This window comes from Ranitomeya imitator, chromosome 6 (assembly GCF_032444005.1).
Source record: "Ranitomeya imitator isolate aRanImi1 chromosome 6, aRanImi1.pri, whole genome shotgun sequence".
NCBI classification, from domain to species: Eukaryota; Metazoa; Chordata; class Amphibia; order Anura; family Dendrobatidae; genus Ranitomeya; species Ranitomeya imitator.
The window spans coordinates 188,760,514-188,784,124 of record NC_091287.1 but is presented as its reverse complement, the minus strand read 5'-3'; the positions used below and the strand labels follow the sequence as shown (position 1 = coordinate 188,784,124).

At 44.0% G+C, this 23,611-nt stretch overlaps 1 protein-coding gene across 5 annotated transcripts in view; it reads right to left on the bottom strand.

Moving 5' to 3' along the window:
• Positions 1 to 13,378: 13,378 nt before the first annotated feature.
• UPP1 (uridine phosphorylase 1) overlaps positions 13,379 to 23,611 on the bottom strand; it is a 66,749-nt gene continuing 56,516 nt past the window's right edge. For all 5 annotated transcript variants that reach the window (XM_069730383.1, XM_069730384.1, XM_069730386.1 and 2 more), the window contains 2 exons: positions 22,597 to 22,743; positions 13,379 to 16,813 (listed from right to left, as the gene is read on the bottom strand). In XM_069730383.1, the coding sequence (XP_069586484.1) occupies positions 16,674 to 16,813; positions 22,597 to 22,743 (287 nt within the window). In that variant the 3' untranslated portion in view covers positions 13,379 to 16,673. The remainder of the gene's footprint in view (positions 16,814 to 22,596; positions 22,744 to 23,611) is intronic.

Genomic DNA, 23,611 nt, shown 5'->3' with positions numbered 1-23,611 from the left:
CATTAGGGTATCCATCAAATGCTGCACCTTATTTGAAACCAATTGGCCCCTATTATAGTAAAGTTATATTAGTTTCTATAACTGTCCTTGTCTCTGACATATAAAGTATAGGATGTCAGGAATGAATATCACTCTTTGTCCCTGGTATTGTGTACATGGTTCCCAAACAATGAATGATTCTATATCTAACTTACAAAATGCACTCTGTGTTGAAACTCACCCATAAAGTACATCACTTTATTTTTTTTTACTTTTGATAGTATTATTTGGTGAAAAAGGTAATTTTAAGTGGAAGTGTTCATCAGAGCTTGTTACCTGATCCATCGGAGGGGAGTAGGGTGCATTAAGGATCATTTTACTTTAATCTCTGACTCATTCCTTTACTTGAGGTTTGAAGGTTCATTGAGGAGACGCCATCAGCTTCATCTGCCTAGAACACCAAATACCTTGTCCCGACCCTGTTTGGCAGTCACTGCAACTGTAATGAAGTTGCTAAGTGTGTGACTATACAGTTACATTGTTTTCAAGACCTATAAGGTACATTAGCAGAAATTGCTGATGGTAATAACATAATGATTTGAACTTTTTAAATTATTATGTTTTACTGGAAGTAATAATAAAAAATGTACCACTTCATTTATTAAACAAATTTTCCTGTGTATATGGAATTTTACACTACTGTTTGGCCACACAGCACGGCTCAGAACGGAAGGAGAGCTACAGTATTTGGCTTTTGGAGTGCTAGAATGTCGTTCTGGCACCATATTGCATTTGTACAGATCTAAATGTATTAGCACAGTGCCAGTCTACGAGAAGTGACACCATTTTAGAAATTACACCCCTCAAGGAATTTGTCAGAACAGGTGTTTCACAGCAATTAGCTTGCAATGGCTGACCAGGGGACAAGAACAGAGAAATAGCACCAGTCCATGAAGAAGGTAGACTTTTTAGTGTATACAGTGCCATAGGGCCATTAATAAGAGGTTGCATAGTGTTGAGCGACCTGTTTAAAAGGCAACACCCTGAAACACTTTTTTGGATTGCAATTTCCAATCAGTGGCACTAGATTTCAAGTCCTCTTCATTTGTGAGGAAACAATTGACAAAGTATATTGGGAAATGGTTTTAACTTTATACAGTATACAGGAGGGGTGCACAACACGCTTCCCGCAATCCTCATGCGGCCAATACTCTCAGTAGTGTCGCACACCGTGCAGACCAGATACAGCTGATCAGGAACCAGTGTAATCAGCTGTTTCTAGGGTTGAGCGACTTTTAGTTTTTTAGGGACGAGTCGGGTTTCGCGAAACCTGACTATCTCAAAAGTCGAGTCGAGTGGAATCGGCCGATTATCGCGAAAAGTCGGGGATCGACCGAAACACGAAACCCAATGCAAGTCAATGGGGGAGCATAGTCAGCAGTGAGTGGAGGCCAGGAAAACACCTACAGTGCCCATTTTAAAGGCAAAAACATACATTCTTGTTCCTGAAGCTTGTCAATCTAAATTTATCTTATAATAATAGTAAGGCATTGGAAATTGGGGGTCATTTGGCTAAAGTTGTGGGGGGTAGGGCTGGTTCAAGTATTTAGTGGGCCCAGGAAATCTGGACGTCACGGCAGTGGAGCAGGGAGAGGTAAGTATTTCAACTTTGCAAGTGCTGTGATCCTGAGCAAGCATGGGGGGCCCACTCGTTGGCATTGGCACTGGCACAGGGCCCCTCAAAGTACGGCGGTGTGTTTGCACGGCGGGGGCGCCTCCCACCGGCAGCGACACTTTTGCGTACTATGAGGGGCCCTGTGCCAGTGACGTCGCCAACGAGTATTCCTCCCCCCACCTGATGAAGGAACCTGCACTTTCATCTGCACCTTCCTCTTTGTCCCCGTGTAAGGTGGTATGGTATGCGGGAAGGGGAACCTGACTTTCAGCAGCGTCACAATCTTGCTGTGTAGCGTGCACGGGGAATGTTGCGTTATGGGTCAGTGTACCAGCAGACTCATCTATCACTGGCTGGGCAATGGGCAGGATGAGGAGGAAACACAGATATAGGCCCAAAGAATAAAGTGGGCTAAATGCAGTTCAAAATTGGTAACAGGACTAACCAGGGGGCATTGCTTTGTTCAGTGGAGGACAACTGTAATGAGAGGCTGACACAGAGAGTAGGCCCAAATCAGTAAGTAGTCTAAATGCAGTTCAAAATTGGCAACAGTAGTAAACAGGTGGCACAGCTTTGTTCAGTGGAGGAGAACAGCAAGGAGCAGCAGACACCAATAGTAGGCCCCAACCCAACTAGTAGGCCAAATGCAGTCTAACATTAACAACAACTTAACAAGAGCCTGAAAATGGAAGTTCAGGACAGGAAACCAGGAGAACAGCAAGGAGCGGCAGACACTGTTAGTAGGCCCCAACCCAACTAGTAGGCCAAATGCAGTTGTTCCATTTAACAACTATTTAACAAGAGCCTGAAGATAGAAGCTCAGGAAAGGCAACCAGGAGAACCCCTTGGAGCGGCAGACACTGTTAGTAGGCCCCAACCAAACTAGTAGGCCCACTGCAGTTTTAAAATTCCGATAGGCTGAAAACCTGATAATTGCAGGTCATTTTTTTTAAAGAGGACAGCTGTATTGAGTGGCGCAGCCAGATACTACAAGTAGGCCTTACACCACAAAGTTGGCTCGACGCAGGTTTAAAAAAGGTTACATGGGTACACCGTCTGCATTGGTGTGCTCAGTGGAGGACAATTGGAAGGAGGGACCGCAGAAAGACTTAGTAGGCCTAAAATAACAAAATAGGCTCTATGCAGCTTCGATTATGTGGCAACCTGGAGAACACCTTGGAGCGGCAGACACCGTCTCTACAACCCAGACCCAACTTGTAGACCTAATGCAGTGTTGTTTCAACAACCACTTAACGAGAGCTAGAAGATAGAAGCTATGGAGAGGCAACCTGGAGAACACCTTGGAGCGGAAGTTTGTAGACCGCAACGAAACTTGTGGCCCCAATGCAGTTTTATAATTCTGACAAGCTGAAAATCCGCCTTTCTTTTTTTTTTTTTTTGTAAGAGGACAGCTGTATTAAGTGGCGCAGACAGACACTGCTAGCAGACCTTACACCACAAAGAAGGCTCACTGCAGGATGACAAAAAGTTACATGGGTACACGGTCGGCATTGGTGTGCTCAGCAGAGGACAAATGGAAGGAGGGACCGCAGACAGACTTAGTAGGCCTAAAATAAAAAAATTAGGCTCAAAGCAGTTAGAATTATCTTGCAGAGGTACACAGGCAGCATTGGTGTGGTCAGCGGTGGACAATTGGAAGGAGGGACCGCAGACACTTACTAGGCCTAAAATAAAAAAAATTAGGCTCAAAGCAGTTTGAATTATCTTGCAGAGGTACACAGCCAGCATTGGTGTGGTCAGCGGTGGACAGTTGGAAGGAGGGACCGCAGACACTTAGTAGGCCTAAAATTAAAAAAATTAGGCTCAAAGCAGTTTCAATTATCTTGCAGAGGTACACAGGCAGCATTGGTGTGGTCAGCGGAGGACGATTGGAAGGAGTGTCTAACACAGTTAGTACTCCCCAAAAATAAATAGATGTTAATGTCTCGCAAAACAACAAAACCAAAAAACAAAAGGGTGGCATACTTAGGTACAGGGGTGGGCTCCTCTGCTGAGTTTCAAACATAGTAATTTGGCGCTAAGTATTTACTGGTGTCAATATAGGACACTGACCCTGACTATTTTATCTAGCATCATACATGTCAACAAATTGGTATTGTCAGTGCCAGGCATTGAAGGATGTCAGCGCATAGACTAAACATTGGTGGAGCTGTGAGAGATAATTTTGCAAGTGGTAGAGCACGGTTTGAGCTGGGGGGGGAACTCTCTTGTGGCCGGCGGTACAGGCCCAGGGCACCTCATGTTACAACGGTGTGTCTGACGTTGAGTGTGCACCACCACCGCCAGAGACACTTTATTGTACTATGAGGGACCCAGTTGCAGTGCCGTCGACCAAAAGCGGGCACACCCACCTCTTTAGACAAATGGCACTCTCACGGGTGCTTGCACCAAGTGGCGCAACCACGGCCCCGTGGGGGGAGTTAGCCCATTTAGGGAGGTGTAAACATGTTGTATGCTGGACAAACAGCTGCTACAAATTAAGAGATAGGAACAGTCAGTAAGACGAGTCCACAAGCAAGACCTTTTTATAGGAAAGCTAGGTGTCAGCCGGGAAAGGTGGGGCAAAATAATTAGAAATCCATGAGTGGTTCATTTTAATGAAGGTTAGATCATCAACATGTTGGGTAGCCAGACGAGTCCTTTTTCGGTCAATATTGAACCAGCAGCACTGAATGCTCTTTCTGATAGCACTCTAGCTGCTGGGCAAGCAAGCTCCTGCAATGCATATTCTGCCAATTCAGGCCAGGTGTCTATTTTGGATGCCCAGTAATCAAATGGGAATGACGGTTGAGGGAGAACATTGATAAGGGATGAAAAATAGTTAGTAACCATGCTGAACAAATGTTGTCTCCTGTCACTCTGAATTGATGCTGCAGTACCTGTCCTGTCTGCGGTCATTGCGAAATCACTCCACAACCTGGTCAGAAAACCCCTCTGTCCAACGCCACTTCTGATTTGTGCACCTCTAACACCTCTGCCCTGTTGCCCCCTGCAGCTCGTGTGAGAACCATCACCGGCGCTGTGTGCTGGGAATGCCTGAATCAAACGGTCTACAAGAGTTGCTTGTTTGGTTGCTAATATTTGTTCGAGGTTCTCATGTGGCATGATATTTTGCAATTTGCCTTTATAGCAAGGATCAAGGAGGCAGGCCAACCAGTAATCGTCATCGCTCATCATTTTAATAATGCGTGGGTCCCTTTTGAGGATAAGTAAGGCATAATCCGCCATGTGGGAAAAAGTTCCAGTTGTCAAATCTGCGGTTGTGCTGGGTTGAGGGGCAGTTTCAGGCAAATCTACGTCACTTGTCTCCCTAAAAAAAACAGAACCCGGCCTTGCAACGCCACCAGTTGCTATTGGCCCCGGAGAAGCTTCCTCATTCAAAAAATACTCATCCCCATCATCCCCCTCCTCTTCGCCCGCTACCTCGTCCTGTAGACTGCCCTGACCAGACAAGGGCTGACTGTCATCAAGGCTTCCCTCTTCCTTGGCTGCAGACGCCTGCTCCTTTATGTGCGTCAAACTTTGCATCAGCAGATGCATTAGGGGGATGCTCATGCTTATTATGGCGTTGTCTGCACTAACCAGCGGTGTGCATTCCTCAAAACACTGAAGGACTTGACACAGGTCTTGTACCTTCGACCACTGCACACCTGACAACTCCATGTCTGCCATCCAACTGCCTGCCCGTGTATGTGTATCCTCCCACAAATACATAACAGCACGCCTCTGTTCGCACAGTCTCTGAAGCATGTGCAGTGTGGAGTTCCACCTTGTTGCAACGTCAATGATTAGGCGATGCTGGGGAAGGTTCAAAGACCGCTGATGGTTCTGCATACGGCTGGAGTGCACGGGCGAACGGCGGATATGCGAGCAAAGTCTGCGCACTTGGAGGAGCAGGTTGGGTAACCCCGGACTGGATAACTTTTCAGGAAGCACTGCACCACCAGGTTTAAGGTGTGAGCCAGGCAAGGAATGTGTTTCAGTTGTGAAAGGGCTATGGCAGCCATAAAATTCCTTCCATTATCACTCACTACCTTGCCTGCCTCAAGATGTACAGTGCCCAGCCATGACTGAGTTTCTTTCTGCAAGAACTCGGACAGAACTTCCGCGGTGTGTCTGTTGTCGCCCAAACACTTCATTGCCAATACAGCCTGCTGACGCTTGCCACTAGGTGTCCCATAATGGGACACCTCGTGTGCAACAGTGGCAGCTGCGGATGGAGTGCTCGTGCGACTGAGGTCTGTGGACGAGCTCTCGCTTCTGAAGGAGGACGAGGAGGAGGAGGAGGAGGGGGGGGGCGAACGCCTACAGCCAACTGTTTCCTAGACCGTGGGCTAGGCAGAACTGTCCCAATATTGCTGTCCCCTGTGGACACTGCATCCACCACATTAACCCAGTGAGCCGTGATGGACACGTAACGTCCCTGGCCATGCCTACTGGTCCATGCATCTGTTGTCAGGTGCACCTTTGTACTCACAGATTGCCTGAGTGCATGGACGATGCGGTCTTTTACATGCTGGTGGAGGGCTGGGATGGCTTTTCTCGAAAAGAAGTGTCGACTGGGTAGCTCGTAGCGTGGTTCAGCGTAGTCCATCAGGGCTTTGAAAGCTTCGCTTTCAACTAACCGGTAGGGCATCATCTCTAATGAGATTAGTCTAGCAATATGGGCGTTGAAACCCTGTGTACGCAGATGCGAGGATGAGTACTTCCTTTTCCTAACGAGAGTCTCATGTAGGGTGAGCTGGACTGGAGAGCTGCAGATCGTGGAACTAGTGGGGGTGCTGGTGGACATGGCAGACAGAGAGGGTTGGAGATGGTATTCTTGCTGGTGCCCTACATGCAGTGTTTCCTACTACGAAACTGGTGATTCCCTGACAGCTTTGGCCTGGCGACGAAATCTGCACATTTGCTGCAGGTGGTGCGGGAAATGGTGGGCTTACAGTGAGGGAAGAGATGTAGCGTTGCTGACTAGCTTCATTGGCCGAGGGTGCTACAACCTTAAGGGACGTTTGGTACTGAGTACAGGCTTGCAAATGCATGGTGGTTAAATGTCTACGCATGCAACTTGTATTTAGACTTTTAAGATTCTGACCTCTGCTTAAGGTAGTTGAACATTTTTGACAGATGACTTTGCGCTGATCATTTGGATGTTGTTTAAAAAAATGCCAGACTGCACTCTTTCTACTATCTGATACCTTTTCAGGCTTTGCAGACTGAGCTTCTTTAAAACGTATGTCCACGCTGTCCTACAACTGGTTTTGCAATGCGTTTTTGGCCAGATACGGGCGTGGCAGATGGAACCTGTTGCGATGTTGATGCCTTCTGCGGTTCCTCCTCCTCCGCTTCAGAGCTACTGCCGCCTGCACCCTGTTCCCCCAATGGCTGCCAATCGGGGTCAACAACTGGGTCATCTATGACCTCCTCTTCTATCTCGTGTGCAACTTCGTCTGTGTCACCGTGTAAGCCGGTGGAATAGCATTCGTGACGGGGCACCATAGTCTCATCAGGGTCTGCTTCTGGATCAGTACACCGCGAGGGCAATGTTGTGGTCTGAGTCAAAGGAACAGCATAGTAATCTGGCTGTGGCTGTGCATTTGTGCACTCCATGTCCGATTCAACTTGTAATGGGCATGGCCTGTTAACTGTTTCACTTTCTAACCCAGGAACGGTATGTGTAAAGCGCTCCATAGAGTAACCCGTTGTGTCGCCTGACGCATCCTTCTCTGTTGTTCTTGGTGAAGAAGACAAGGAAGCGACTTGTCCCTGACTGTGAACATCCACTACCGACGCGCTGCTTTTACATTTAGCAGTTTCAGAAGAGGAGGCGAAAGAGCTAGAGGCTGAGTCAGCAAGGAAAGCCAAAACTTGTTCTTGCTGCTCCGGCTTTAAAAGGGGATTTCCTACTCCCAGAAAAGGGAGCGTTCGAGGCCTTGTGTAGCCAGACGACAAAATTGGCTCAACAACTCGAGACTTAGGTGCTATATTGCTTTTCCCACGACCACCTGATGCTCCACCACCACTACCATCATTACCAGCTGGCAATGACCGCCCACGGCCACGACCTCTTCCACCAGACTTCCTCATTGTTTGAAAAACGTGAGCAAACTAATGGTATTTGTTACTGTAAAACCAGTTACAAGGTGAACTCAAACTTCTGTTGGATTTATATATCCCTTTATAGGTGGGTCAGACTGCAGGGAAAATCAGGCCCAATGTATAACAGTACACAGCTTCAGTGGCAGACAGATATGCCACTAACAGGACTGACGCAGATGCAGACACTAACAATTCAAATCTCCCCCTTTTTATTTTTTCTGGGAGAATATTGAAGAAATATGGCCCACTCTCATACACTGTATGTTCTGTGGCCCAAAATTTGAGACAGGTGGCGCACACACAGGAGTGGCACTGAAGCGAAAATGCCAATCTTAATCTCCCACTATTTTTTTTTCAGGGAGAATTTAAAAGAAATCTGACCCAGTATTACACACTGGGCTTAATGTGGCACACAATTTGAGACAGGTGGCACACACAGGAGTGGCACTGAAGCAGAAATCCAATCTTAATCTCCCACTATTTTTATTTATGGGAGAATTGGCAAGAAATCAGGCCCACTGTTAGACTGTATGTTTTCTGTGCCAGAAAATGAGACACAGGTGCCACACACAGGACTGGCACTGATACAGATTTGCCAATTTTAATCTGCACCCTTTTTTTTTTTCAGGAAGACTAGTGAATAAATCTGGCCCACTGTATTAGAGTCTATTTTCTGTGGCAGAAAGTGGCTTGAAGAGGTATAACAAAACAAAAAAAAAAAAAAAGGGACTGTACTACAATTACTATCTCCCTGCAGTAATCTCAGCAATGTATGGCAGCCAGCAATAAAAAGGAGTGGACTGCTGCACAAAAAAAGTCAACAGTGTGGACAAACAAACAAGAAAGCTGTGCAAAAAGGAAGGAACAACAGGATTTGTGCTTTGAAAAAAGCAGTTGGTTTGCACAGCGGTGTACAAACAGCAATGCAGCTATCAGGGAGCCTTCTAGGGCAGCCCAATGAGCTACAGCGCTGAGGAAAAAAAAATGTAACCTCCACTGTCCCTGCAAACAAAAGGTGGTGTTGGACAGTGGAAATCGCTACAGAACAAGCGGTTTGGGGGTTAATGGACCCTGCCTAACGCTATCCCTGCTTCTGATGAAGCGGCAGCAACCTCTCCCTATGCTCAGATCAGCAGCAGTAAGATGGCGGTCGGCGGGAACGCCCCTTTATAGCCCCTGTGACGCCGCAGAAAGCAAGCCAATCACTGCAATGCCCTTCTCTAAGATGGTGGGGACTGAGACCTATGTCATTATGCTGCCCACACTCTGCGTTCACCTTCATTGGCTGAGAAATGGCGCTTTTTGCGTCATTGAAACGCGACTTTGGCGCGAAAGTCGCGTACCGCATGGCCGACCCCACACAGGGATCGGGTCGGGTTTCATGAAACCAGACTTTGCCAAAAGTCGGCAACTTATGAAAATGACCGACCCGTTTCGCTCAACCCTAGCTGTTTCTGTGTCAATGCGAGAAGACCGCCGAGGTCCAGCAGCTGTTATGTTGATCAGTAACCAATGCTTTGCTTCACTGCAGAGGAGAGCTCTCATTGGTTATTACAAGCTCCTATCGGTGGCAGAGATTCTGTGAGGAGCCTGCATTAACCAATGAGCACTCTCCCTGGTAGTAACACAAAGCGCACTTTGGTTATTGAGAGGCTCCTTTACACAGTCACATCCGCACTCTGTGTGACAGCAGCTTCAGCGCCTATATTCCACAGAGTAAATAAAAACAGCCTATTCTCACCTCCGGTGCTGATGCCGCTCCAGCGACGTCAGCAGCAATTCCCCTGGGGCTCTCATGGTGGAGGGAATGACATTTCATCTCCTTGGAAACCTGTTATTTTAAATGTAATGGAAATGTATCACATTGCACTGGATGTTATGTGTCATCCTCCTAGAGACTGCAATTACAGTTAATCCTAAACCGCCTGACTAGCAGAAACTGCAGCCTCTAGGAGAATAATACATAACATACAGTACAATGTGATACATTTCCATTACATTTAAAATAACAGGTTTCCATGGAGTTGAAAAATCATCCCCTTCACCCTCACACCACCTGAGCCCTGCAGCCAATCACTCTCACTTACTTGGGGCAAAACTGACATCCGGGAAGAAGAAACGAGAACTGCGGCTGCTCTCCGACTTGCTCCAAATGTCAGTTATATCCAAAGGGAGTGAGAGTGTCTGGTTGCAGGGTCACGTGGCGTAACATCATCACACAAGCAACAGCGTCAACATCTCTGGAAACGGCACTGCCAGCAGAGTGGGTGCTACTTGTGTCTAATATGTCAGAGGGGTGTGCTGCATGAGCTGAATGTGTGTGCTGCCTGTGTCTAATATGTGAGCGGTGTGTATGTGTGTTACCTGTGTCTAATATATGAGCGGTGTGTGTATGTGTGTGTGTGTGTGTGTGCTGAATGTGTCTGATATGTGAGTGATGTGTGTGCTGCCTGTGTCTAATATGTGAGCGGTGTGTATGTGTGTGTTACCTGTGTCTAATATATGAGCGGTGTGTGTGTGCTGAATGTGTCTGATATGTGAGTGGTGTGTGTGCTACCTGTGTCTAATATGTGAGCGGTGTGTATGTGTGTGTTACCTGTGTCTAATATATGAGCGGTGTGTGTGTGTGCTGAATGTGTCTGATATGTGAGTGGTGTGTGTGCTACCTGTGTCTAATATGTGAGTGGTGTGTGTGTGTGTGTGTGTGTGTGTGTGTGTGTGTGTGTGTGTGTGTGTGTGTGTGTGTGTGCTGAATGTGTCTGATATGTGAGTGGTGTGTGTGCTACCTGTGTCTAATATGTGAGCGGTGTGTATGTGTGTATGTGTGTGTTACCTGTGTCTAATATATGAACAGTGTGTGTGTGCTGAATGTGTCTGATATGTGAGTGGTGTGTGTGCTACCTGTTTCTAATATGTGAGCGGTGTGTGTGTGTGCACTGAATGTGTCTGATATGTGAGTGGTGTGTGTGCTACCTGTGTCTAATATATGAGTGGTGTGTGTGTGTGTGTGCTGAATGTGTCTGATATGTGAGTGGTGTGTGTGCTGCCTGTGTCTAATATGTGAGCTTTGTGTATGTGTGTGTGTTACCTGTGTCTAATATATGAGCGGTGTGTGTGTGTGCTGAATGTGTGATATGTGAGTGGTGTGTGTGCTACCTGTGTCTAATATGTGGGCGGTGTGTAGTGTGTGTGTGTGTGTGTGTGTGTGTGTGTGTGTGTGTGTGTGTTACCTGTTTCTAATATATGAGCGGCATGTGTGTGTGTGCTGAATGTATCTGATATGTGAGTGGTGTGTGTGCTACCTGTGTCTAATATGTGAGATGTGTGTGTTACCTGTGTCTAATATAGGAGTGGTGTGTGTCTGCTGAATGTGTCTGAACAATGTGTGTGCTGCATGGGTCTGATTTTCAAGTGGTGTGTGTACTGCCTATTTCTCAGATGTGAGCCGTATGCATATGCTGCATGTGTCTAATGTGTGAGAGGTATGTGTGTACACCGCATGTATCTAATATGTGACCGGTGTGTATGTGTGTGTGTGTGCTGAATGTGTCTGATATGTGAGTGGTGTGTGTGTGTGCTTCCTGTGTCTAATATGTGAGCGATGTGTATGTGTGTTACCTGTGTCTAATATATGAGTGGTGTGTGTGTGTGCTGAATGTGTTTCATATGTGAGTGGTGTGTGTGCTACCTGTGTCTAATATGTGAGCGGTGTGTATGTGTGTTGCCTGGGTCTAATATATGAGTGGTGTGTGTGTGCTGAATGTGTCTGAACAATGTGTGTGCTGCATGGGTCTGATTTGCAAGTGGTGTGTGTACTGCCTATTTCTCAGATGTGAGCCGTATGCGTGTACTGCATGTGTCTAATGTGTGAGAGGTATGTGTGTACACCGCATGTATCTAATATGTAAGTGGTGTGTGTGTGTGCTGTATTCATCTGATATGTGAGCATTGTGTGTGCTGCACGTGTCTGATGTGTGATTGGCGCGCGTGTGTCCGATATGTGACTTATGTCTGTAAGACTAAATAGAATGGGACCTGAACAGCAGCAGCTAGGGAATAATGAGCAATTCTAAAAGTGAGTATACTGTATAAGAGAATTTCATTATTTTGCCACCACTTGAGCTCCAATGCCATACTATAACACAAAGCGGCTTAAGTATTATTGCAACCCCTTAAAGCAGAAAAAGATGACAATGCGGCCCTCAGACTAAAAATTGATGTGCACCCTATATACAGTATATATTTTGATTATATAACATTTTTACTTATAGAGAATATACAATCTGATTTAGCCCTTTGTAAAATGTCAATGTCTAAAAAAAATGATGTTGAGAAAGATTCTCATATTTTTCATAAAGAATTGTCAAAGCAGAACGAAAACACAAATGTTTTTATTTCGAATAATAATTAACAAAGTAATTACTCTATTTCCCAAACTTATGTAATTCAAGTCGATTTTAGTAATATATATTGGCTTATAAATAGAGACGACCAGATTAGGCAAAATTCAAATGCGCTTGTTCATGCGTTTTACCAAGAAAATTTGAATCGAGGAGAAGTTATTGTCTGCAAATTTAATGTTCCTTACTATGGTCTGGAGTCTCTCTAGATGTACTGGGCAGAGTGTATATCTCTCCCAAAGGGTTAAGCTGGGTGAGATATGAAAAGCCGGTTAGGACTGGTTAGAGCAGCAGCTTAGGTGTTGAGGCATTTTTATTTATGGTAGCTCGGGCCCGGTTTTACTGGAGTGATGAGGAGGATTTAGTGGTGGGACGCATCACTCCCACTCCCGCTCCAGTACGGGTTTACTTGAGGATTAGCCAGCTCAGTTAAGAGAGGTCAACTCATTACAGACACAGAAAAGGCTGAAGGAAAAGCTTCGGTGTGTCACAGCCTCCGGACTGACATGATGTGTTCCTGAGGACAAAATGTACAGGGATTGAATGTGCTAAATGCCAAGTTTCTGGAAAGCTAAGCCCGCATACCTCCCTGGTAGTGCGAGCAAGTTGTGTGATATGTTACTTAACGACTAGTCAGGCAAGACTTAGTAGTTTTTGATTTCTTTACTGTTTGTTACCTTTTTGGCTGAAAATACAGCCCTGCGATTTCTTTATATGTACTGTGTCTACCTATGTCACTGCCACAATTCCCTAGCGCATAACAACTCTCATCCCTGCTCACTTCTCTGGCCCATCCAATAATCACCATCGCCTGTATGGTCCTCACCGCATCTTCAGATCACTGCATATCGCGCTGGGCCAGGAGTTCCGCCTTTGATGGGGCCTGAAGGTATCTGTGCATGTACAAACAAGGTCTCGGCCCGTTGTTCACGCTGTGAACTTTCACAAGCTTGTGAGCAGAAGATGTAGAGAAAACCAGAAAAGTGACATGGAGGGACTAGAGAGGCGAGTAAAGGAATTTGTTTTTTCATTCTGATGGCCTTTAATGGTTAAAAATTATAGTGGCCAGTGACAACCATTTTCATAAATACACACAGATGCAAAGAAAAAAAAAATCAGTATTTTGGCAATTTTGGAATCTAGTAAAATTCCACTTGAATTTATTCGCTCATCTCTGCTATTAGACAATACAATAAACACATAGGAATTACGGTAAATGCATTTTTTATTAAACATGTGATAAATTAGTTTGCAGTCTCTTTAGATATACAGTCTAAATTATACACCATATATACAATATATCTCAAACAATGGAATCAGTGTGGAGTAGCCATTAGAAAAGGAAGTGAAGCACAAACAAAACACCTTACTGAAAGATTTCAATAAATACAATGATGTACAACAACAAATTGTATTGTGGTACCGTGTTAGCCAGAAAAATCGATGTGAATATTTTTCTGCCCAATGATGACAGAAGTATTCTAGGAGTGATACCTTTATTGGCTATCCAGAAAATAATGTTTGCAAGCTTTCAGAGCACAGTGGCTCCTTCTTCAGGCGGATCACAATCTTGCTTGAAGAAGGAGCCTCTGTGCTCTGAAAGCTTGCAAACATATTATTTTCTGGTTAGCCAATAAAGGTATCACTCCTAGAATACTTCTGTCATCATTGGGCAGAAAAATATTCACATTGAATAAATACAATGAAAACTACAGTAGATAGATTACAGTGCCAGCAGAATTGCAATGTACGTAACACATGAAACAAGCATATGTGGGTGATGCTGTACAGTTCTGATACATGCAGGGCCTCTCTCACATTGTGCGGGGCCTCCCTATTGCGGTGCCCTGTAGTGTGGGTAAAGCGCAGTAAGCTCACTCCTCCTGTAACTGTTCAAATGTGTTACATTGTATTGTTTTTATTGTGTGTGCATGTCCATACTTAAATGTAAAGTGATGCAGAATATGTTGGTGCTATATAAATAAAAATTATTATTATTATGAAAAACACAGTCCTTTTTCTTGTTGCAGCAATCTATGGTTTAGCAACAAAATTGATTCATTTAGTAAATTTGTATTGCAATACAGAGTTCAGGATAGAAAGGTATTTTTGGCAAGGGCTTACACCATAGATGGGAAGGCTCGGCATCACTTTGGTTTGTCTAAAGATGCCCGAGAAGAAGAACTTGGAGAAGCTGTGCCCTAATGCAAATAGTCTCGATTGAAAAATGTAATCTCTGTGTATACCTATGTTCTTTTCCAGTTTCCAGATGTGCTACAATAAAGCCTTATGTGTGGTCAGATCTACTTTCAGTGCACCCATCTTTTCCTCTCTGTAGATTAGTAATAGGACAAGGCGAGTTGAAAATAAAAGTTACATCAAAGCTTTTTTTGTTCTTCGATCAATAATATTATTTGTACAGATGTATTTGCCACTTTAGATGCATCTTCGTTTGTATTGCATTTCCAGGGATTGTCTCATGAAAACAACAAATAACCAATAAACCTACAAAATCACAGGTAAATGATAGAATGGTGACAACTACTGGTGACCCCCTGTGAGAGCCAGAAAACAAAGCCACTTTATTGGAGCTGCACCCCTATTGATCTGAGCAGTCATTGTATTACATGTCATTACATTAACCCTTTCACCCCCCGGGCGATTTTTCATTTTAGTTTTTTCCTCCCCTTCTTCCAAGAGCCATAACTTTTTTTATTTTTATGCTAATGTATCTGTATGAGGGCTTGTTTTTTTGCAGGACGAGTTGTACTTTTGAATGACACCATTTATTTTACCCCATATTGCACTGGAAAACAGGAAAAAATTCCAAGTGCGGTGAAATTGGAAAAAAAAAGTGCAATTTCACTATTTTTTTTTTTAATGTACCATGTTCACTGTATGGTAAAACTGACCTGGCAATATGATTCTCCAGCTCAGTACGAGTACACAAACACCAAATCTGTATAGATTCTGTTTTATTTAAATTCTGAAAAAAAATTCAGAAATTTGTAAGAAATAAAGTTTTTGTGTTTGTCGCCATTTCCAGAGGCCAGTAGCGTTTCCATTTTTCGGAATCTTTCCCTGGGTGAGGGCTTATTTTGCGCCGTGAGCAGATGGTTTTATTAATACCATTGTGTGGTACATATGATGCTTTGATCTCTTTTTATTGCATTTTATTGCAATGTTACGGTGATTAAAAAAAACATACTTCTGGCATTTTGATTTTTTTTTCTCGTTACGCCATGTACTGATTAGATAAATTCACTTTAGATTTTGATGGATTGGACATTTCTGAATGCAGCTCTACTAAATATGTGTATTTTATTTTTATTGTTTTATTTTAAAAGGGGCAAAAGGGGAGGGATTTGAACTTGTGGGGTTTTTTTTTGTTTTTTTTTTTACTGGCTTTAATAGTCCTCATAGGAGATTTGAAGCTGAGATTTTCCAATCGCCTGTGCCACACATAGCAGGGCTTCAACGTTGCTAAGTATAGCAAAAATCATGGTCTCCAATGAACACTGGCCCCACGATCATGTAACAGGGGCGGGATGGGACTTGTGACGCACTTCCAGAAGGTGCATGTTAAATGCCGCTGTCAGTGATTCACAGCAGCATTTAACTGGTTAACAGCCGTGGGTGGATCTCAGATCCACCAGTGACTGTTAGAGGCACTTGATAGCTAACTAAATCAGCCATCAAGTGTGGGTAAAGATGCAGAGTTTAGAGCCGGAGCCCGCATCAAATGCAGGGACATGGCCGACTAAGTAAATATACGTCAGAGGTTGTGAAGAGGTTAATAGGAAATGCCACCATGTAATTCTACACGGACAGTTGGCTGAGACTTTTCCTAGCAAAATAAGGACTGAGAGAGATCGGCTAACTGCTGCAGCAGCTATGTTTTGAAAGACTTGTGTCAGATAAAAGCTTTAAAAGGGAACCTGTCACGTGAAAAAACTAAATTAACCTGCAGATATCGGGGTTAATCTGCAGGGTAATAGCGTTTTGAGCCTGTCCGGTGCCAGAAATTAATCTTATTCCTCTCGCTAACGTTCAGGTTTTAGTCATGGGGGTGGTGCAGGCACGGGTTCAGTCACTGCTCTATGACTGCTCTGGCTGTAACCGCTTTCCCGACAATGACCGACAGCCGGCCCTAATGTTGAGCTGCTGAAAGTCAGTTCCGGAGGCGCAGTGACAACTGCCGCTCTCTATAAACAGAGCAGTGACTGAACATGCGCCGCCCCTATGACCGAATGCCAAACACTGCCGTGTGGAAAAGATGTTTATTTCCTACAGGCAGCGGCTGTCTAAGTGCCGGCACTGGGCAGGTTCAGAATGCTATTAACCAGCTGTTTAACCCCATATCTGCAGATTAATAGCGATTTTTCACGACAGGTCCCCTTTAAGCAATGTCATATAAGAATGTATGTCAAATGTACATATCTAGCTCTACAAAACATCCTAATCATCACAATGTAACATTAAATGACAGTCATAATCCAGAATTAGACCTGAGACATACGATTTTTTATAAAGTATCCAACCAGCTTCTGAGGCCTTTGTTGATACTCTACCAGGACATCATGAGAACTGCTGATCTGGTCTCCATCCAAACGATTCAAGAGAGTGACACAAACCACCGCAGCTAGAAAGACATCACTCACTATTAGCAATAAAACACAGGCAATACATGCAGAATATACAGGAGCTTATTCACTTCATTCTTGGATCATCATTAGAAGCAAACAACAGAGCTGCCATTCCCATAATATTAACTTTTTTATTTACAAAGAATCTGTCAGCAGGATTACACACCCCAAACTATTTATGTGCTCATGTAGCTCTTTCACAGACAATTCCAGCAATAACTTTACCTAGACAGTCTTTTCCTCTATTACTAAGAAAGCAGTGTTTGCATTTATAAACAAATGGCTATGGTAGATCTGAGGCCTCTGTCACTCCAGCTCTATTTCCCACCCAGTGTTGTCTCCTCCTGTCTCATGGTTGTCTCCATTGCCTGAAGTTAAACAGCATTAATGGCTGTAAGTCAAGCAGGAAGAAGTGATGCTGGGGGGGGGGGGGGGATAGATTTGAATTGACAGAGGCATCAGAGCTACAGGCTCCTTTGTATGTCAAATCAAACACTTGACTTCTCAGGCACGTAGGAACTGGCCATGTAAAGGTATTGCTGGACTTGTCTTTGAAAGCGCTACATGTGCATGTAATAGTTTGCGGAGTGAAATCCTGCTGACAGATTCCCTTTAAAGCAGATCTCTTATCAGGCTATGCTTCCCTCATTAGGGCAGTACTGTATGATCACAAATTTGTCCTATAGGAGTGATCAGAGAGCACACCAGATAAACAGTGTATGAATCCTGTGTACTCCCATTGACTCTCCACGCCATGTATTCCTTGATCAATTCTATTAGCCAAAAAGCACAATTCTTTCTCTGCCGTGTGGGCGGATAGAAGGGCAGACCTCTCCTAATCCATTCGGTCTATACATAGGGTGGCATAGTGTTATGATTGATCCAAGTTAAGTTGTATGACAGTTGTAATTTCAGGTACAAACTTATATACTATTTGTACTGCAGAAATAAAGTGTAGAGGAATGTATGAGAATGTTATTCCAACATTTTTTTTTCGAAATATGTGACCTTAAACCATGTTGGTGGTACACATCTAGCAAATACGAGTGCATGTTTAGTATGTCAAACCTAGTAGTTTAGTATGTCAAACCTCCCAATTGCTACACCCAGAAACCCCTCTAACCTTATTAATATTCCCTGCATGCCTGCTGTCTCTTTCAATTGTGCCCTTTGGAATTCTCGCTCTGTGTGTAATAAACTCTCCTTCATTCATGACTTCTTCCTTTCTAATTCTCTTAATCTCCTGGCTCTTACTGAAACCTGGATCCAGCAGTCAGACACCACCGCTGCTGCTGCTCTTTCATATGGTGGACTACACTTTTCTCATACCCCAAGATCAGACAACAGAGCAGGTGGAGGCGTTGGTCTGCTCCTTTCACCCAAATGTACTTTCCAAGTTATCCCCCAAGTACCCTCACTTGTCTTCCCTTCCTTTGTGGTCCATGTGGTCAGACTCTACGTCCCCTTCTCCATGCGAGTGGCGGTGGTGTATCGTCCTCCCGGCCCCTCTCATCAGTTCCTGGATCACTTTGCCACCTGGCTTCCACACTTTCTCTCCTGTGACACCCCCACCCTTATGGGTGATTTCAACATCCCCATTGCCTCTCCCCTCTCCCCATCTGCTTCTCACCTTTTATCTCTATCCTCCTCTTTTGGCCTCTCGCAGCATACTAACTCTCCAACACATGAAGATGGAAACTCCCTTGACTTGGTCTTCTCCCGACTTTGCTCAGTGGATGACTTCACAAACTCCCCTCTCCCGCTCTCTGACCACAACCTTCTTTCATTCTCTATCAAGAACTGCCATCCCGCTCAGGTCACCCCCACTTTCCACACCTATAGAAACATACAGGCCATTAACACCCAGAAACTTATGAAGAACTTGCAGTCCTCATTGGCCCCTATTTCCTCCATCTCATGTCCTGATTCTGCATTGAAGCATTACAATGAAACCCTGCAAAGTGCTCTGGATGAAGCTGCTCCTCCTATACATAAAACAACTCGGCACAGACGGCAACAACCGTGGCACACGCTGCAAACACGTTTCCTGCAGCGGTGCTCCAGGTGCGCAGAACGTCTGTGGAGAAAATCTAATCTACCCGAAGATTTCATCCATTATAAGTTCATGCTAAAGACATACAATTCTGCCCTTCACCTCTCCAAACAAACCTACTTCAACACCCTCATCACCTCCCTGTCCAATAACCCTAAACGTCTCTTTGACACGTTCCAGTCCCTACTCAACCCAAGAGAGCAGGCCCCAACCACGGATCTCCGTGCTGACGATCTGGCCAATTACTTCAAAGAAAAAATTGACCACATTCGACAGGAAATCATCTCCCAATCTCTTCATACCATGCACTGTCCTCCCTCCCCCACTGCATCTAGTTCACTCTCTGACTTTGAAGCAGTTACAGAAGAAGAAGTAAGCAGGCTCCTTGCATCTTCTCGCCCGACCACTTGCACCAGTGACCCCATTCCGTCACATCTCCTCCAGTCCCTTTCCCCGGCTATCACCTCTCACCTAACAAAAATATTCAACCTTTCCCTCACTTCCGGTATTTTTCCCTCCACATTTAAGCATGCCATCATACATCCATTACTTAAAAAACCATCCCTCGATCAAAACTGTGCCGCTAATTATAGACCTGTCTCTAATCTTCCCTTCATCTCTAAACTCCTCGAACGCCTGGTCCACTCCCGTCTTACCCGCTATCTCTCAGATAACTCTCTTCTCGACCCTCTTCAATCTGGCTTCCGCTCTTTACACTCTACTGAAACTGCCCTCATTAAAGTCTCTAATGACCTACTAACAGCTAAATCTAATGGTCACTACTCCATGCTAATTCTCTTGGATCTCTCTGCAGCATTCGACACTGTGGATCATCAGCTCCTCCTCACTATGCTCCGCTCCATCGGCCTCAAGGACACCGTTCTCTCCTGGTTCTCCTCCTATCTCTCTGACCGATCCTTCACTGTATGTTTTGCTGGTTCCTCCTCCTCTCACCTTCCCCTTACTGTTGGGGTTCCTCAAGGATCAGTCCTAGGCCCCCTACTCTTCTCGTTGTATACTGCCCCTATTGGACAAACAATCAGTAGATTTGGTTTCCAGTACCATCTCTATGCTGACGACACCCAATTATACACTTCTGCTCCCGATATCACACCGACCTTTTTAGAAAACACCAGTGATTGTCTTACCGCTGTCTCTAACATCATGTCCTCCCTCTATCTGAAACTAAACCTGTCAAAAACTGAACTCCTCGTGTTCTCTTCCTCTACTAACCTACCTTTGCCTGACATTGCCATCTCCGTGTGCGGTTCCACCATTACTCCAAAGCAACATGCCCTCTGCCTTGGGGTCATCCTTGATTCTGACCTTTCATTCACCCCCTACATCCGATCACTGGCTCGCTCTTCTTACCTGCATCTCAAAAACATTTCTAGAATTCGCCCTTTTCTTACTTTCGACTCTGCAAAAACTCTGACTGTTTCACTTATTCATTCTCGTCTGGACTATTGTAACTCTCTACTAATCGGTCTCCCTCTTGCAAAACTCTCCCCGCTCCAATCTGTCCTGAATGCTGCAGCCAGGATCATATTCCTCACCAACCGTTACACCGATGCCTCTACCCTGTGCCAGTCATTACACTGGCTACCCATCCACTCCAGAATCCAGTACAAAACTACTACCCTCATCCACAAAGCACTCCATGGCTCAGCACCACCCTACATCTCCTCCCTGGTATCAGTCTACCACCCTACCCGTGCCCTCCGCTCCGCTAATGACCTCAGGTTAGCATCCTCAATAATCAGAACCTCCCACTCCCGTCTCCAAGACTTTACACGTGCTGCGCCGATTCTTTGGAATGCACTACCTAGGTTAATACGATTAATCCCCAATCCCCACAGTTTTAAGCGTGCCCTAAAAACTCATTTGTTCAGACTGGCCTACCGCCTCAATGCATTAACCTAACGATCCCTGTGTGGCCTATTTATAATAATAAAAAAAAAAAGGTTCCTCGCATCATGTTCTCATACACTTTATGCAGTATTAGCCCTCTGTGTCTGTACTGCTACATACTTAGGCAGGTAACTGGTTCATGCAGCTTTACATGAACACCTGAGCCTTACACTATAGCTGGTCCGAATAACTAAAGCAATTGTTACCATCCACCTCTCGTGTCTCCCCTTTTCCCCATAGTTTGTAAGCTTGCGAGCAGGGCCCTCACTCCTCCTGGTATCTGTTTTGAACTGTATTTCTGTTATGCTGTAATGTCTATTGTCTGTACAAGTCCCCTCTATAATTTGTAAAGCGCTGCGGAATATGTTGGCGCTATATAAATAAAATTATTATTATTATTATTATTATTATTATTATGTATGTTGCATAAATCTCCCAGTTTTACCACTGAAGACCGTAATTGGCTTCAGTAGTCATATGGGGAACATGGAACATCAAAGTTGCAGCCAGGTAAACAGAAGACTGGTGCAGAGTATCAGAAACATGGTGCTGCAACGGCGGGGATGAATGAGAATAAGCTGGTTAGTTATTTTAGCAGTTTGGGTGGTGAATTTTTTATTAGCTTGGAAAATCTCTTTGACTCCTTCCTGTGAGCATTTTGCTGAGCTGGATCTCCTCCAGAATGGGCAGGCAGGCAGGCAGGCTAACAGCACATATTTGACTTGACTTCGAACGCTGCTGTTTAACCACTTAACGGAAGTCTCTCAATTCATACTTCTGAAACCACAGGCAGCATGAATCAAAGCCTGGATGTATGATTTCAGCCATGTATGTTTTTCTCTAAAACGCCTAGCAATTTTCAATTTTTACTAAAAATATTTCAATTTATACTATACACTGCATTAGAATTTCACCTGACCTGGAATTTTTTTCCAATTTTTTAGTACTTTATATGGTTGTCACAATTTCTCTGCTTAGTGTGTCTTGGACGCAGTGAGTGACAGTTCAGTTGTCCAATCTAGTTAAGGGGCTTGCTGAGCTGGCAATAATTTGATAGACAGCCCAATTTGAGACTAGGTGGTGCTCAGCTTCCTTCAGGTGTTCCCTATTCTAAGTGGCTAACTAGCTAGTTAGCTAAGCGGTCAATTCCAGACTTCCGCCAACTGTAGCATTTGCCAAGTGGTGCATGTTTGCCTTGTATTCCTGTACTGTTTGTTGATCTATTGCTGCATGACCTTTAACCTCATTCTGACCATCCATTTGCCTAGCCCCTTTGCTCTGCAATCTTCCTGGTAATCTTACCTTGGACTTTGTTATGTCTACATCTTTGCTTTTCCCCTTTACCTCACGAGATGCTCTCTTGGTATCTGACCCTGGAACATTTGACTATCCTTCTTTAAGGCTTTTCCGTGAGTAGTGACTAGCGTCACAATGGTATGTCAACAGGGGGGGAAAAAAAGCGCAAAAATGAAAATTGTCTGAATCGTTAGAGAGTTAACCTCGTGTAGGTTTTCTTTTCATTCTACCATAAGTAACTGCAAAATTGTGAATAGAGCTTTCTAGTGAGACTTTATAAATCTGCAATTATTTAGCGTGGTTATTTCCACTTGGTGATTAAAATCAATTTGCTTGATAAATTTGTAGATTGTGAGCCCTCGTGGGCAGGGTCCACTCTCCTCCTGTACCAGTCGTGACTTGTATCGTTTAAGATTATTGTGCTTGTTTTTTTTATGTATAAACCTCCTCACATGTAAAGCACAATGGGATAAATGGTGCTATAATAATAACTAATAATAATAAATACATTAACCTTACCTCTCAGACCACTGACATTGCACATTGCGGCAAACACTGATGACTCCATCTCAATGTTTCTTATTCCAGCCTCATATGCAGCTTTCAAGTACTGCATTTTCTCCTCTTCTGTGTAGGAACAGATTGCTCCATCAAGACGTGCTTGACCTTTTATTTGAAAATATAACAAAAATAAAGTTTAGATACTGATCTCCTACTAATATGTCGAGATGTTCTGTATCTGAACTTTGCACAAAAGTAAAAAAAAAACAGAGACTAGTGGCAATGTACAAATTGATCATCAGTTTAATTTTCTAAATAATAATTAGATAAATTCTATGTTATTTTTTTATTTCTATTATTCGTTTTTCGCTCCCCTCATTCCCAGAGCCATAACGTTTTCATTTTTCCATCAATATGGCCATGTGAGGGCTTATTTTTTGCACAACAAGCTGTACATTTGAACTCCATCATTGGTTTTAGCATGTCATGTTCTAGAAAACAGGAAAAAAAATTCCAAGTGCGGTGAAATTGCAAAAAAAGTGCAAGCCCACACTTGTTTTTTGATTGGCTTTTTTTTCTAGGTTCACTAAATGCTAAAACTGACCTGATATTATGATTCTCCAGGTCATTACAAGTTCATAGAGACCAAACATGTCTAGGTTATTTTTTATCTAAGTGGTGAAAAAAAAATCCAAACTGTGCTAAAAAAAAAAAGAAAAAAAAAAAAAAAAAAGAAATGCACCATTTTCCGATATCCATAGTGTCTCCTTTTTTCGTGATCTGGGGTCAGGTGAGGGCTTATTTTTTGCACACCAAGCTGATATTTTTAAGTACACCATTTTGGTGCAGATACGTTCTTTTGATTGCCAGTTATTGCATTTTAATGCAATGTCACGGCGACCAAAAAAAACATAAAATTCTGGCTTTTTTAAATTTTTTTTTAGCGATTTAGCGATCAGGTTAATCCTTTTTTTTTTAATTTATAGATCGGGCAATTCTGAAAGCGGCGATACCAAATATGTGTATATTTGAT